The sequence below is a fragment of the Oryx dammah genome, unplaced genomic scaffold (genome assembly GCF_014754425.2).
Source record: "Oryx dammah isolate SB20612 unplaced genomic scaffold, SCBI_Odam_1.1 HiC_scaffold_17, whole genome shotgun sequence".
Lineage (NCBI taxonomy): Eukaryota > Metazoa > Chordata > Mammalia > Artiodactyla > Bovidae > Oryx > Oryx dammah.
Genome location: NW_024070201.1, coordinates 8,925,000 through 8,939,407, shown reverse-complemented (window position 1 = coordinate 8,939,407; position 14,408 = coordinate 8,925,000). Strand labels below are relative to the sequence as shown.

At 37.6% G+C, this 14,408-nt stretch overlaps 1 protein-coding gene across 1 annotated transcript in view; it reads left to right on the top strand.

Moving 5' to 3' along the window:
* Positions 1-14,408, top strand: part of CNTN5 (contactin 5) — a 650,920-nt gene that overhangs the window by 15,157 nt on the left and 621,355 nt on the right. Inside the window, exons 2-3 of the mRNA XM_040257782.1 lie at positions 12,919-13,042; positions 13,168-13,343. Coding sequence (XP_040113716.1) covers positions 12,919-13,042; positions 13,168-13,343 — 300 coding nt within the window. The remainder of the gene's footprint in view (positions 1-12,918; positions 13,043-13,167; positions 13,344-14,408) is intronic.

Below are 14,408 nucleotides of genomic sequence, written 5' to 3'. Positions count from 1 at the left end.
GTCAAGTAAATGCTCTGACCTCACTCTCTCCATGGCACAGCACAGCTCTAGATCTGGAGCAGACCAGCCTGGAGGAAGGGACACCATGAGGGGATGCAGAAGTTACCTAGTCCTGGGGCATAGCCCAGGGAGGGTGGTCCAAGCCTAGAATGCATTCCTCAAGCCATGTCCCCAAAGCTTCCTAGGCCCTGACAGTGACTGCTCCACCAAAGCTAATCCCCCATCATGTGCTTAGAGTCCATGTGGGTCCTGCCACCCCTGTGAAATGACTCCACAACACTGAGAGGGTAATGGAGGCAGCAGAGGAGGGGACAGTGATCAGCTGTGAGAAACAAACAGAGCTCACACCCAAGGCTGCACCTGATCAGAGCCACAGCTGCCTAGACAGGCAGCACTCGAAGCTCTGTTTGCACTTGAATCTCACTTGCTTCAGCTCCCCCCTTCTTCTGGGGCAAAGAACCTGGTTTGGGGAGGGAAAAAATATATACACTTAAAGACAATAGAGCCACTTTGAATCCAATCCTCAGGGCTTCTGTTCCAGCAACTTGGGGTCATATCCTACACCTGACATTGAGGTATGAGGAAATCCTACCTCATACTCAGTGCCAGCTTCAGCTCCTCCATCTCCAGTCTCATTCCTACCAAGGGGATACCTACCAGAACACCCTGAGGAAAGATGTGACTGGCATCTACTTCACACCAGCACTCCTACCAAAACCATTAGATACACCCAGTTTTCGTAGGGAGGTTCTCACATAAAAAAATTATCACTTTAAGACTGTAATAGGCAATTGTTTCAGTTAAATTCAATGAGCCAGAGAATATTAAGTAAAATAAAAATTCAGAGGAACTATTCTTAATGGAAAGAAAGAGAATACTCCTGAAAAACAAATAAACAGAAGTAAGTTATCAGATAAAGAACTCAAAATATTGGTACTAAAAATATTAACTGAATTAGAAAAAAATATTTGATCTTAACTACTGAACATTTTAATAAGGAACTAGAAAATATAAAAAAGACCCAATCAAAAATAAATAATTCAATAGAAAAAACACAAAACATACTAGAAGGGGTGAGTACCAGACTAAGTGACAGAGAAGAATAAGTTATCTAGAAGATAAAATAATAAAATCATCCAAATAGAACATGAAAAATAAAATAAATTTTATAAAATAAAAGCAACTGAAGAGATTTCTGATCCAAGTAAACAACACAAGAAATGAAAGAGGGGTAATACTAACTGATATCACAGAGCTACCAAAAAAAAAAAAATCACAAGAATATTGTGAATAGTTATATGTCAACCAGCTGGACAACTTAGAGGAAATGAACAAAATTTTAGAAAGATACAAACCACCAAGATAGAATCAAGAAAAAAGAGACTTCTTGAATAGACTGATCACTAGTACTGAAAATAAATTTGTGAATGTAATTTAAAAAAAAAAAGAGCAAATAAAGCTACAGGATTGGATGGTTTTACATGGGAACTCTATTAAACATGTAGAGAACTAAACCTATCCTTCTCAATCTGTTTCCAAGATGGAAGAAGATGGAACACTCCAAAATTCATCCTATGAGACTGCAACTATCATGATACCAAAACCAGACAATAATTACAAAAAAAAAAGAAAAGTATAAGCCAATATCTTTGATGAATATACATATAAAATGCCCAACAAAATATCAGCGAACTGAATCCAAAAATATACAAAAAGGATCATAAGCTATGGATCAAGTCATATTTATTTTAAGGACATAAGAGTGATTCAACGTTTGCAAATCAAACATGATACACCACATTAACAAAAGGAAGGATTAAAATTAATAATTAGCTCGATAGATGCACCAAAAAAACATTTGAAAACCTACAACATCCATTCATGATTAAAACTGACATAAATCTGGGTATACCGGGAACATATATCAACATAATAAATGTCACTTATGACAAACCTACAGCTAACATATTTAATGGTGAAACATTGAAAGTTTTTGTCTAAATTCAGAAGCAAATCAAGGATCCTCACTGTTGCCACTTCTATGTAACATAGTATCGGAAGCCCTAGCCATAGCAATGAGACAAGAAAAAGAAATAAAATGCATCCAAATTGGAAAAAAAAAAAAAAGAGATAAAACAGTCATTATTTGCAGATGATATAGTGTTTCATTCAGAAAAACCTACAGTTTCCACCAAAAAAACCTACTACAACTAATAAATAAATTTAGTAAAGTTGCAGGATACAAGATTAAAGTACAGAAATCTTGTTTTTCTGTGTTAATAATGAACTATCAGAAATAAAAAGTAAAAAGTAATCCTGTTTAAAATCACATCAGTAAATGAATACATAAAACACCTGGGAATAAATGTAACCAAGGAGGTGAAAAATCTATTTTATGAAAATTATAAAACATCAATGAAAGAAATTGAATATGATACAACTGAATGGAATGGTATTTCTACCTCTTTCATTGGAATAATTAATATTGTTAAAATAACCATGCAATCTAAAACATCTCCATATACAATGATAGCTTTAATAGAATACCAATGACATTTTTCACAGAGCTAGAAAAAAATCTTAAAATGTACATGGAACTACAAAAGATTCTTATTTGACAAAACAATCTTGAGAAAAAAGCAAAAAGCTGGAATTTTCATGATCCCATACTTCAGACTATACTACAATGCAAGAGTAGTCAAAAAAGCAACGTGCTGGCACCTAAAACAGACACATAGATCAATGGAACAAAATGGAGAGCCCAGACAGCCACTAATATCTTTGATACCAGAGAACAGGAGAAGGAGGCCAAGGCCCAGGAAAGGGAGAGAAAGAAAGAGTCAAGGCATGCCCAGATGCTGGCCACCCTCCGGGGGAAGCCCTGTGGCAAACCTCAAGGACAAGGCATGAGACAAATGCCTAATCTGTAGACAGGTGGGACATTGGGCCAGAAAGTGTCCATACCATGGCAAGCCTCCTAAAACAGCTTGCTACAAATGCCATCAACTGGGATATTAGGTAGCACTCTGCCCTGGGGACCCAAGAGCCTCAAGGTCAAGTGCCAAGCCTTCCTTCACGATGGTTTAACAGGACTGAAGTGGCCCACTCCAGCCAGTCCACCTGTAACAGTTAACCATCATGGGACTGGAGCCAAAGGTGCAACTGGATGTGGCAGGTAGGTCCAAAAATGTCTTGGTTGACACTGTGGCTACCTACTCTCTCCTGACCTCCTGCTCTGGAGCCATCTCCCCCCAACATGTACCATTTTGGGTGCTACAGGAAAACAATTACCAAAAGATTCACCCAATCACTTCTTTGTTGCTGGGATGGACAGATATTTTCCCATCAGTTTCTGATGGTCCCTGAGTGTCCAAATCCCTTATTGAGAAGAGATATACTCACCAATCTCATTGACGTGGGGACCTCAAAAGGAGGCAGAGGCAACGCTAAAACAAGCCTTAACCCAAGCACCCACCTGAGGTTGCAGACCCAGAAAAAGCATTCTGAGTATACAGCCATGAAAAGGAAGGAGTAGCCTTGGGAGTGTTAACTCAAAGGTTGGGACCTGAGCCCCAGTCAGTAACTCACTTATCGAAGAGGCTCAACCCGACTGCCTGAGGCTGGCCTCCCTGCCTTTGAAAGCTTGCAGCCCTAATAGAAGATAAAGAATCCTCATGCATTACCAGGTAATGCTGATGGAAAATCCAGGACTATTTCCTTTTTTGAGGTTATTAACCCAGCTACCCTCATGCCTAACCCTGAGAAATCTCTCCCCTTTCACTCTTGCCTAGAAACTTTGGACCACTGGACAAAATCCTGAAAGGGATTGTAGAGAAGACCCTTTGACCAATCCTGAGGAAATCTGGTACACCAATGGAAGCAACTTTGTCTTAGATAGAAAAAGGAGGCAGGATTTGAAGTAGTCTCCAATTTTGAGACCATAGAGACTAAACCTTTAGCTCCAGGTACTTCAGTCCAATTGACTGAGCTCATGGCTCTAACTCAAGCTTTAGAGCTGGGAAAAGGAAAGAGTAGCCATTTACACTGACTCCAAGTGTGCCTTTCAGGTGCTACATGCATATGCTGCTATTTGGAAATAAAGAGGCCACTTGACCACCCAAGGGTCCCCAATAAAGTATGGTGATCAAATCCTTAGGCTCTTGGAAGCAGTCCATCTGCCTGCTGAGGTTGCAGTCTCCCACTGTAGAGAAGACTGGAAAATGGAGTACAGAAGTGGCTCAAGGGAACCAGGCAGCAGCAGCTAAGAGAGCAGCATTACAAAACAGTGACCTAACAGGGGTTTCCACCATAGTGCTGCTGACTAATTTGCCAGGAACTCCTTGATATACTGAAGGTGAGAATCTTAAAGCTAAGAGTGAGGGCTTTCAACAAGATCATGTGAGGTGTTTCCAAAAAGAGGGGCTCCTCTTTCTGCTGAAGAACCTCCAATGAGAGTTGGTTAACTCCTCACATGCCACCACTCATCTAGGGGACAAGGTCTTCCAAACATTACTAGAAAGTTCCTTCAGAGGAGCAGGCCTCTAAATGACTATAAGTCAAGTGGTCTCCCTGTGCCTCACTTGCCAATTAAACAACCCCCAAAGAACTCAAAGACCCCAGCTGGTCCAGCCAATCCAATGGCATGGGACCTATCCAGGAAAGGGCTGGCAGATGGACTTTACCCAGATGCCAGTTTCTCAAGGATGTAAATACCTAATAGTCATGATAGATACCTTCACAGGATGGATTTCACCTGAAGAGGTGGTGCAAACGCAGCACCATGAAATTATTCCAAGATTTGGCCTGCCTAGGTCACTACAAAAAGACAATGGAACATCGTTTACTTTTAAAACCACCCAAGGGCTTTCTAGGAAAAAGGCAATGGCAACCCACTTCAGTACTCTTGCCTGGAAAATCCCATGGAGAGATGATCCTGGTAGGCTGCAGTCCATGGGGTCACTAAGAGTCGGACACGACTGAGCGACTTCACTTTCACTTTTCACTTTCATGCATTGGAGAAGGAAATGGCAACCCATTCCAGTGTTCTTGCTTGGAGAATCCCAGGGAGAGGGGAGTCTTGGGGGTTGCCGTCTATGGGGTCCCACAGAGTCGGACGCGACTGAAGTGACTTAGCAGCAGCAGCAGCAAGGGCTCTCTAAGGCATTGTGAAGTGAAGTTGCTCAGTCATGTGTGACTCTTTGCAATTCCGTGGATGGTAACTTAGCAGGCTCCTCTATCTATGGAATTTTCCACTGGAGTGGCTTGCCGTTTCCTCCTCCAGGGGATCTTCTCAACCTGGGAGTCAAACCCAGGGCTCCCACATGGCAGGCAGATGCTCTACACTTGAGCCCCCCGGGGAAGCCCCTCTAAGGCATTGGGCTTTACCTCCATTTTGCCTGGCGGTCTCAGTCTTCAGGAAAAGTAGAGAGAGCCAACCAATTCTTAAAATCAGTGACAAAAAAGATAATTCAGGAGACCTTTCTCAGATTAAAGGAGGCTTTACCAATAGCTTCCCTCTGCACCCATGTTGCCCCTAAGAAACAGATTGATCTTAGCTCTTCTGAGACACTATATGGGAGACCTTTTTTTTTTTTTTTTTTATGTCAATGATATTTTCAAGGATTCAGAGACTCAGACCCTCTGGTCTTATGCCGTGGTCATTGGGCAATTTCAACAAAAAATATGTTTATGAGATGTCAACCAAGGACACAAAAGATTCTGAAGGGACACCACTATATGCCCCAGGGATTCAAGTCTTAATTAAGGTCTTGAAAGATGGGTCCCCAAAGGCTGAACTCCAGTTTACATGGAAGAAAAGAGAAGAGGACACTCAATACACCTGTGACCTTCTGGGAGCTCTCCAATACCTATTCAGAACTATCAATAAGCATCATTCTAATGAAGACCCCCAAAATTAAGTTTTTGGGGATAAGCTTTCTTGGGATAACTCTTGAGTTAACTCTGGGCTATGTTCTTTCTCTCTTGGTTTGTCTTAGCCAAGGAAACTCACTCACCCTTAGACAGACAGCTCTACAGGGACTCTGAGGCTTGAGACTAGCAAGAGACAGAGACCCCATGCCCCTCAATGTCTCAGCTCAGCAGGAAGTAGCCAGAGAGATCTCAATGTCCCTATTCCCAATGAACTGGGCCTCCCATCCCTTAAGGGGAGAATGTTAGGTAATTATAATAGAAAAAGGAGACCAAACTGGTGGCAGCTAAAAAGACAAAGAAAGGGGAAAAGCCCATCAAAAGGGAACAAAGGGAAAATCCTCTGACCTGGACTGGGAACCTCAGGTGAAGAAAACACACCCCCGTCCTGACTGATGATGTGTGCTAGCCCTAATCTGCATAGGGCAGGCTCAGAGGGAGGAGACAAAAAGTGTAAAAGGAGGGAGTCAAGACAGGTTGAAGCCTCTCCTTCAGGGTCAGCCCCCCAAAATGCCTTGTGGGTGTACTATCCTTCATTTACCAAGTGAAACTCTGAACTATAAAAAAGAGACCTGAATAGACATTTTTTTCCAAAGAAGACATTCCGATGGCTAACAGGCACATTAAAAAAAAAAAAAGTCTAAATTGTTAATTATATTAGAGAAGTTCAAATCAAAGCCAAGGAACTACCATCTCACACCTGTCAGAATGACTATCATCAAAAAATCTACAAGAAACAAACGTTGGAGAGGATGTGGAGAAAAGCCCACCGGATTCCACTGTCCACTCCTATATTGCAGGAGGATTCTTTACCACTGAGTCACCAGGGAAGCCCTCAAAATAGTTTGTCTGAGTTTACTTGTAATTAATGGAACTTTAAAAGCTAATCCCTTCAGAGATAGAACTATCTTTGATTACCCTTTTGCTAGGGACTGGGAAACTCACCATAGATACAGGCTTTTCCACCCTTTACGATGAACTTTATTTCTAAGAGAAAAACAAGAGAAAGAGGAACAGCAGAAAGAGAGACGGAGAGAGAGGACTCACTGAGTCATTAAATGTTTTCAGAAATGACAATGAACAGATGTTTCTAACAGAGTATGGGCTTTCATAATAGAATATGTGTTTTTCAGACTAGTCCTTTAACTTTTCAGTCTGTCATTTAGCAATCAGCATTCTGCTTTTCCCAGTTTGGGAAGCCTTTATTTCTCTTGGCTTGTTTTGACAATTTTCAGAGTCTAAGATTTGGAACCATAGAACATTAATTAAATCAACCACTTACTATGTGCTAATTTTGAAGAAGTCTTCTTTCAGAAGCTCAGTGTTTTCATCTTTGAATTACAAATAATTATGAAACTCAGCTCAGATAACTAAATAGTAATATACAAGAGTGCTTTGTGAATGCTATTTAAATATAATAATAATAGTTATTATAAATAATGGTAATAGTGGCAGTAACAATAGTGATAGTGATAATGAGGTTCTGTATTCCAACAACCTTGAATTTATGTCCCAAATTTATAATTTATTTGCTATACAAATTTGCTTAATTGATTTCAGCCACAGTTTTGTCTTCTATAAAATAGGAAAATTAAATAGATAACTAATAAAAACGTACTGTATAGCACATGAACTCTACTCAATACTCTTCAATGCCCTATATGGGAAAGAATCTTAAAAAGTGTGAATATATATAAAACTGATTAACTTTGCTCTAAAACTGAATTTAATGCATTGTTAATCATCTATACTTCAATAAAAGTTAATTAAAAATAAAGGATACTACTCTTACAAAGAAAAATGAAAAATTACTGCTCTATGAAAAAAATTAAATGTGGAAATTAGTTCTAGTCACACTGTTATGAGTGTTACATGATATATTGCATATAAATTATTCAGTATAATGTCTGGCATATAGTAATTATGACACAAGTAAGTTTTAGTTATTACTCATTAATTATAATTTGTTGAGTACTTGTATCCATGAAATTAAAAGATGCTTACTCCTTGGAAGAAAAGTTATGACCAACCTAGATAGCATATTCAAAAGCAGAGACATTACTTTGCCAACAAAGATCCATCTAGTCAAGGCTATGGTTTTTCCAGTGGTCATGTATGGATGTGAGAGTTGGACTGTGAAGAAAGCTGAGCACTGAAGAACTGATGCTTTTGAACTGTGGTGTTAGAGAAGACTCTTGAGAGTCCCTTGGACTGCAAGGATATCCAACCAGTCCATCCTAAAGGAGATCAGTCCTGGGTGTTCTTTGGAAGGACTGATGCTAAAGCTGAAACTCCAATACTTCGGCCACCTCATGCGAAGAGTTGATTCGTTGGAAAAGACTCTGATGCTGGGAGGGATTGGGGGCAGGAGGAGAAGGGGATGCAAGAGGATGAGATGGCTGGATGGCATGACCGACTCGATGGACATGAGTCTGAGTGAACTCCGGGTGTTGGTGATGGACGGGGAGGCCTGGCGTTCTGTGATTCATGGGGTCGTAAAGAGTTGGACATGATGGAGTGACTGAACTGAAATGAACTGTGTACTAAGTATTTACAAATGTTGATCGATCTCCAAAATAATACTGAAAGGAAACATTATTATCTACAATTAGTAAATTAAGCAGCAAATTATAAAAGTAGTTGGCTCAAGATGTTTTTTTTTTTTCTTTTTTTACTTTATTTTACTTTACAATACTGTATTGGTTTTGCCATACATTGACATGAATCTGCCACGAGTGTACATGAGTTCCCAAACATGAACCCCCCTCCCACCTCCTACCCCATATCATCTCTTTGGATCATCCCCGTGCACCAGCCCCAAGCATCCTGTATCCTGCATCAAACATAGACTGGCAATTCATTTCTTACATGATAGTATACATGTTTCAATGCCATTCTCCCAAATTATCTCACCCTCTCTCTTTCCCTCAGAATCCAAAAGTCCGCTCTACACATCTGTGTCTCTTTTGCTGTCTCACATACAGGGTCATCATTGCCATCTTTATAAATTCCATATATATGTGTTAGTATACTGTATTGGTGTTTTCCTTTCTGGCTTACTTCACTCTGTAAAATTGGCTCCAGTTTCATCCATCTCATTAGAACTGATTCAAATGTATTCTTTTTAATGGCTGAGTAATACTCCATTGTGTATATGTACCACAGCTTTCTTATCCATTCATCTGCTGATGGACATCTAGGTTGTTTCCATGTCCTGGCTATTATAAACAGTGCTGTGATGAACATTGGGGTACATGTGTCTCTTTCTATTCTGGTTTCCTCGGTGTGTATGCCCAGCAGTGGGATTGCTGGGTCATAAGGCAGGTCTATTTGCAATTTTTTAAGGAATCTCCACACTGTTCTCCATAGTGGATGTACTAGTTTACATTCCCACCAACAGTGTAAGAGGGTTCCCTTTTCTCCACACCCTCTCCAGCATTTATTGCTTGCAGACTTTTGGATTGCAGCCATTCTGACTGGTGTGAAGTGGTACCTCATTGTGGTCTTGATTTGCATTTCTCTAATAATGAGTGATGTTGAGCATCTTTTCATGTGTTTGTTAGCCATCTGTATGTCTTCTTTGGAGAAATGTCTATTTAGTTCTTTGGCTCATTTTTTGATTGGGTCGTTTATTTTTCTGGAGTTGAGCTGCATAAGTTGCTTGTATATTTTTGAGATTAGTTGTTTGTCAGTTGCTTCATTTGCTATTATTTTCTCCCATTCAGAAGGCTGTCTTTTCACCTTGCTTATATTTTCCTTTGTTGTGCAGAAGCTTTTAATTTTAATTATGTCCCATTTGTTTATTTTTGCTTTTATTTCCAGAATTCTGGGAGGTGGATCATAGAGGATCCTGCTGTGATTTATGTTGGAAAGTGTTTTGCCTATGTTCTCCTCTAGGAGCTTGCATTCCTATACACTAATAATGAGAAAGTAGAAAAAGAAATTAAGGAAACAATTCCATTCACCATTGCAATGAAAAGAATAAAATACTTAGGAATATATCTACCTAAAGAAACGAAAGACCTATATATAGAAAACTATAAAACACTGATGAAAGAAATCAAAGAGGACACTAATAGATGGAGAAATATACCATGTTCATGGATTGGAAGAATCAATATAGTGAAAATGAGTATACTACCCAAAGCAATCTACAGATTCAATGCAATCCCTATCAAGCTACCAGCGGTATTTTTCACAGAACTAGAAAAAATAATTTCAAGATTTGTATGGAAATACAAAAAACCTCGAATAGCCAAAGCAATCTTGAGAAAGAAGAATGGAACTGGAGGAATCAACTTGCCTGACTTCAGGCTCTACTACAAAGCCACAGTCATCAAGACAGTATGGTACTGGCACAAAGACAGACATATAGATCAATGGAACAAAATAGAAAGCCCAGAGATAAATCCACACACCTATGGACACCTTATCTTTGACAAAGGAGGCAAGAATATACAATGGAGTAAAGACAATCTCTTTAACAAGTGGTGCTGGGAAATCTGGTCAACCACTTGTAAAAGAATGAAACTAGATCACTTTCTAACACCACACACAAAAATAAACTCAAAATGGATTAAAGATCTAAACGTAAGACCAGAAACTATAAAACTCCTAGAGGAGAACATAGGCAAAACACTCTCAAGATGGTTTTAAAGTTTGAATTCAAGTGTCTGACTCTAAAGCTCAAGAATTTTAAAAAATATATAAAAGTATAAAATATATTTATTAAAATTTATTCTTAAATATCATAGATGTTTATAATGTCAATTTAAAAGATTATATTTTAATGTGTAAAGTCCAGAAGAAATGATTCCTTTCATAATTTTATTGTGTAGTTTAATACTAATCGAGATTTTGAGGTTTCATGTGCTTTTCCAGATTTTAAGAAGATCATTATGATACAATAACATGCAGCATGATATTTTAACAATAATTTCCTCTACATATTTATCAAATATCTTATTTATTTCCTTTTTTTAAAGTAAAACAGCAGTAGAATTTGGTATAGAATAACACATTTTAGTCGCTCTCATGTATTTTTTTTTTTAATACCTTAGGGAAAAGAACCTCAGTTAGGTTTTCCAGGAGAACTCATAGAAAATACTTGTTGGTATTGGCCATTGTGAATATTCAATTTGTATTGGAGGGATGATTGGAATATCATGTTTCTTTTTGTCCAAAAGAGACTGGCTGTAGAGTACTTATCGAGAAAGCAAATCAATTTACTCTAAACTCGTTATTCTAAATATGGAGGTGTACATTTTTTCAGTAATAATTTGCTAAGTCTTTATTTTTGAGACTATTTATTCTTTCTTGAATTGTTTCCTGATATTTTCTTGTGGTTATCCACAGAGGACGTAAATACCCTACCTGTTTAACACAGACATTGGAAAAATCTTCTTCCTAAAATCTTTGCTCTTCATATTTTCTAAGACAGTGGCTTTAAACAAGGGTTATTTTGATTCCATGAAACATCTAATGAGGTCTGCAAACATTTTTTATTATTCCATTTTGGGGAGGTGTGCTGCTGGAATCTGGAGGGTAGAGGCCAGGAATGATGGTAATCATCTTACAGTGCACAGAAAACGTTCCCAACAAAGAATATCTCCAAACGTCTTTTGTGCCAATGTTGAAAATACTAATCTAAGGCTATCATGTAATCAAATTTATGATTAGTGAAAAAAGAAAAAGTTTTACTTTTTCCTGATTTCATATTTCAGAATGCTATTGAGACTAGGTATGCATATAACTCTGTACATTCTACTCAACTAGGGCTATATATGATTTATAATCCCTCTAGCATATTACTCATCATTTCTCCAGCAGAATTATTCTAAAATTCCTTAAGTTCAAGTTGACTTTTGAGGCCTATTTTATTTCTACTTTTCCATGAAATGTTCATTAGTTTAAAATTACCTTTATCATAGATTTTCTCTGTGCTAACTAATTAATGAGATAGACTCCAGTGTCTGGTACATAGTATGCATTTAAACAGCTCTTTTTCCCTCCCTTCCTTTTTTTGCTTCTTCTCTTCTGATTTCCTTATTTACTTTACTAACAGGTAAACATTTAGTTGTATACAGTTTTGCTATCTTTCTTCAATTATTTGATTTTTTGGAGGAAGTGTCTCATTTATTCCTTGAGAATGTGAATATTTGCATTGCATCATTTCCCCCTACTGTCAATCATCATTAAGCACTAAGTAGTGCTTGATTGTGGAGAAGGCAATGACACCCCACTCCAATACTCTTGCCTAGAAAATCCCATGGACAGAGGAGCCTGGTAGGCTGCAGTCCATGGGGGCGCTAAGAGTTGGACATGACTGAGTGACTTCACTTTCACTTTTCACTTTCATGTGTTGGAGAAGGAAATGGCAACCCACTCCAGTGTTCTTGCCTGGAGAATCCCAGGGACCAGGGAGCCTGGTGGGCTGCCATCTATGGGGTTGCACAGAGTCAGACACAACTGAATCCACTTAGCAGCAGCAGCAGCAGCAGCAGTGCTTGATTGAATAAGTGAAGAAAGGAATATGTGAAAAATGCACAAGGACCAACATTTTCATATCTATAGTACCCAAGTAGTAGCAAAGTATTAGTTCATAACTTTATCATATATTATTTTCAACATTCTAAGACTTCTACAATTTCAGTTTTTTAAAAACTAATATTTTTATTTACTATCTCCTTAGCTCTGCTTTTGGTGAATTTAAAGATATATTTTAAAATGTACAACACCTATGCTTGAGATGTGTGTTTTTTCATTTCATGTATCATATTTTTTAAAAGCTGTCTTGGTCAAGTAGAGAAAAGCATCTATTTAGATCTCTGCAATTTACTAAAACAATATAATTTGCCAGCTATACCTTTCTTTGGTAATAAGCCTGTTCAGCACGAGGAAAGAGCAAGAATTTTGAGTAGGGACATAGTGGAGAAAAAAATGTCTTGCTATTTCAAGAAATTTTAAAGTGTGTCTTTTTGGTCCTTACAGAAAGTGTGGATTATGGACCAGTGTTTGTGCAAGAACCAGATGATATAATTTTCCCGACTGATTCTGATGAAAAGAAAGTAGCACTGAATTGTGAAGCTCGTGGCAACCCAGTTCCCAATTACAGGTAGAAATTCACTATTAATCATTTTTCTTTTGTTAAAAATTCCTTTCAGTGAGATTCTGATACATCCAGGGAGTATTATGTCTCAAGTAATTTTTATATGTTTGTCTTCTAATTTTTTCCCTAAGATGGCTTCGAAATGGAACAGAAATAGATTTGGAAAGTGATTATCGCTACAGTTTAATAGACGGGACCTTTATTATAAGCAATCCAAGTGAAGAAAAGGATTCTGGTCATTATCAGTGTTTGGCAGCCAACACATTTGGAACTATTCTTAGTAGAGAAGTCATACTTCAGTTTGCCTGTGAGTAAAATATTGCTCTTTCCACATATACATGTATAGTGTGTGTGTGCGTATATATACAGCTTTGAAGTTTATTTAGGCAAGAGCTTATGACTTCAAATTTTAAAATAATAGTATAAATTAGTCATGCTTAGAACTATGCAAACAATGTGCTTCTTCCTGACATATTTTCAAATTCCCTGAAATATGTGCCCTCTTCACAAAAATAGTTGTTTGTGAGGTTAAAAATTCAGTTCATAAAAGCAGATTAAGTTTTAGAATTCAAATATCTTTTGAAATCTAGTAAGAAATAGGTTTTTAATTGGTTCTATCTGCTTTTAAAATATTTATTTACATGATATTATTCTTCTATTGCCTATTATAGTCACTGTTGGCTATAGATTCTTCTGGACATAAGATAGAATATTCTAAAAATTCTCCTTCTAGTCAAAAAACCTCTGAAATGCTATTTCAGATTCTGACTATAACTTCTCTGCCAAGTGTCCCAGTTTCTTTTTTAATCAGAAAAAATATACCTCATGTATGCTTTCATATATCTATACTATATAGATTTTCTAAAATATATCATATATCTAATGAACTAAATGCATAGATTTCTTGAAACTCTTGAAATTATTTTACTTATTATGAGTCTTACACAAACTTGAGGATAGATTACTGGGTGAAAAAAAACTTTTGTACCATTTTTTAGTGAGTAATGCTCATTGAATTTAAATTCTTGAGGATTATAATCACTGAGAAATAGATAGGAGGGCCAGGGATCTTTGTGTTAATAATTCAAATGTAACTATAATGGCTATGCAATTTATCACAAAATGATTTTTAAGTTAGAACTGCACCCTGAAGAATGAAATAATTGATTTTTCTCTTTGTAATCTTCTTCACATATTATGTCTAATTAACCCAGAACCCAGACAACCTGTTAAAGAAATGTGAAGGAGCAAAGGGAAGGAAAAAAAATGATAATGGATCCAGTTCGGAGAAAATCGAGCTAGGTACTAGGAAAATAAAAACATTATCTTTTAAAGTAGAATTGGCTAAAGAGTTCAGACTGCTACTTTACAT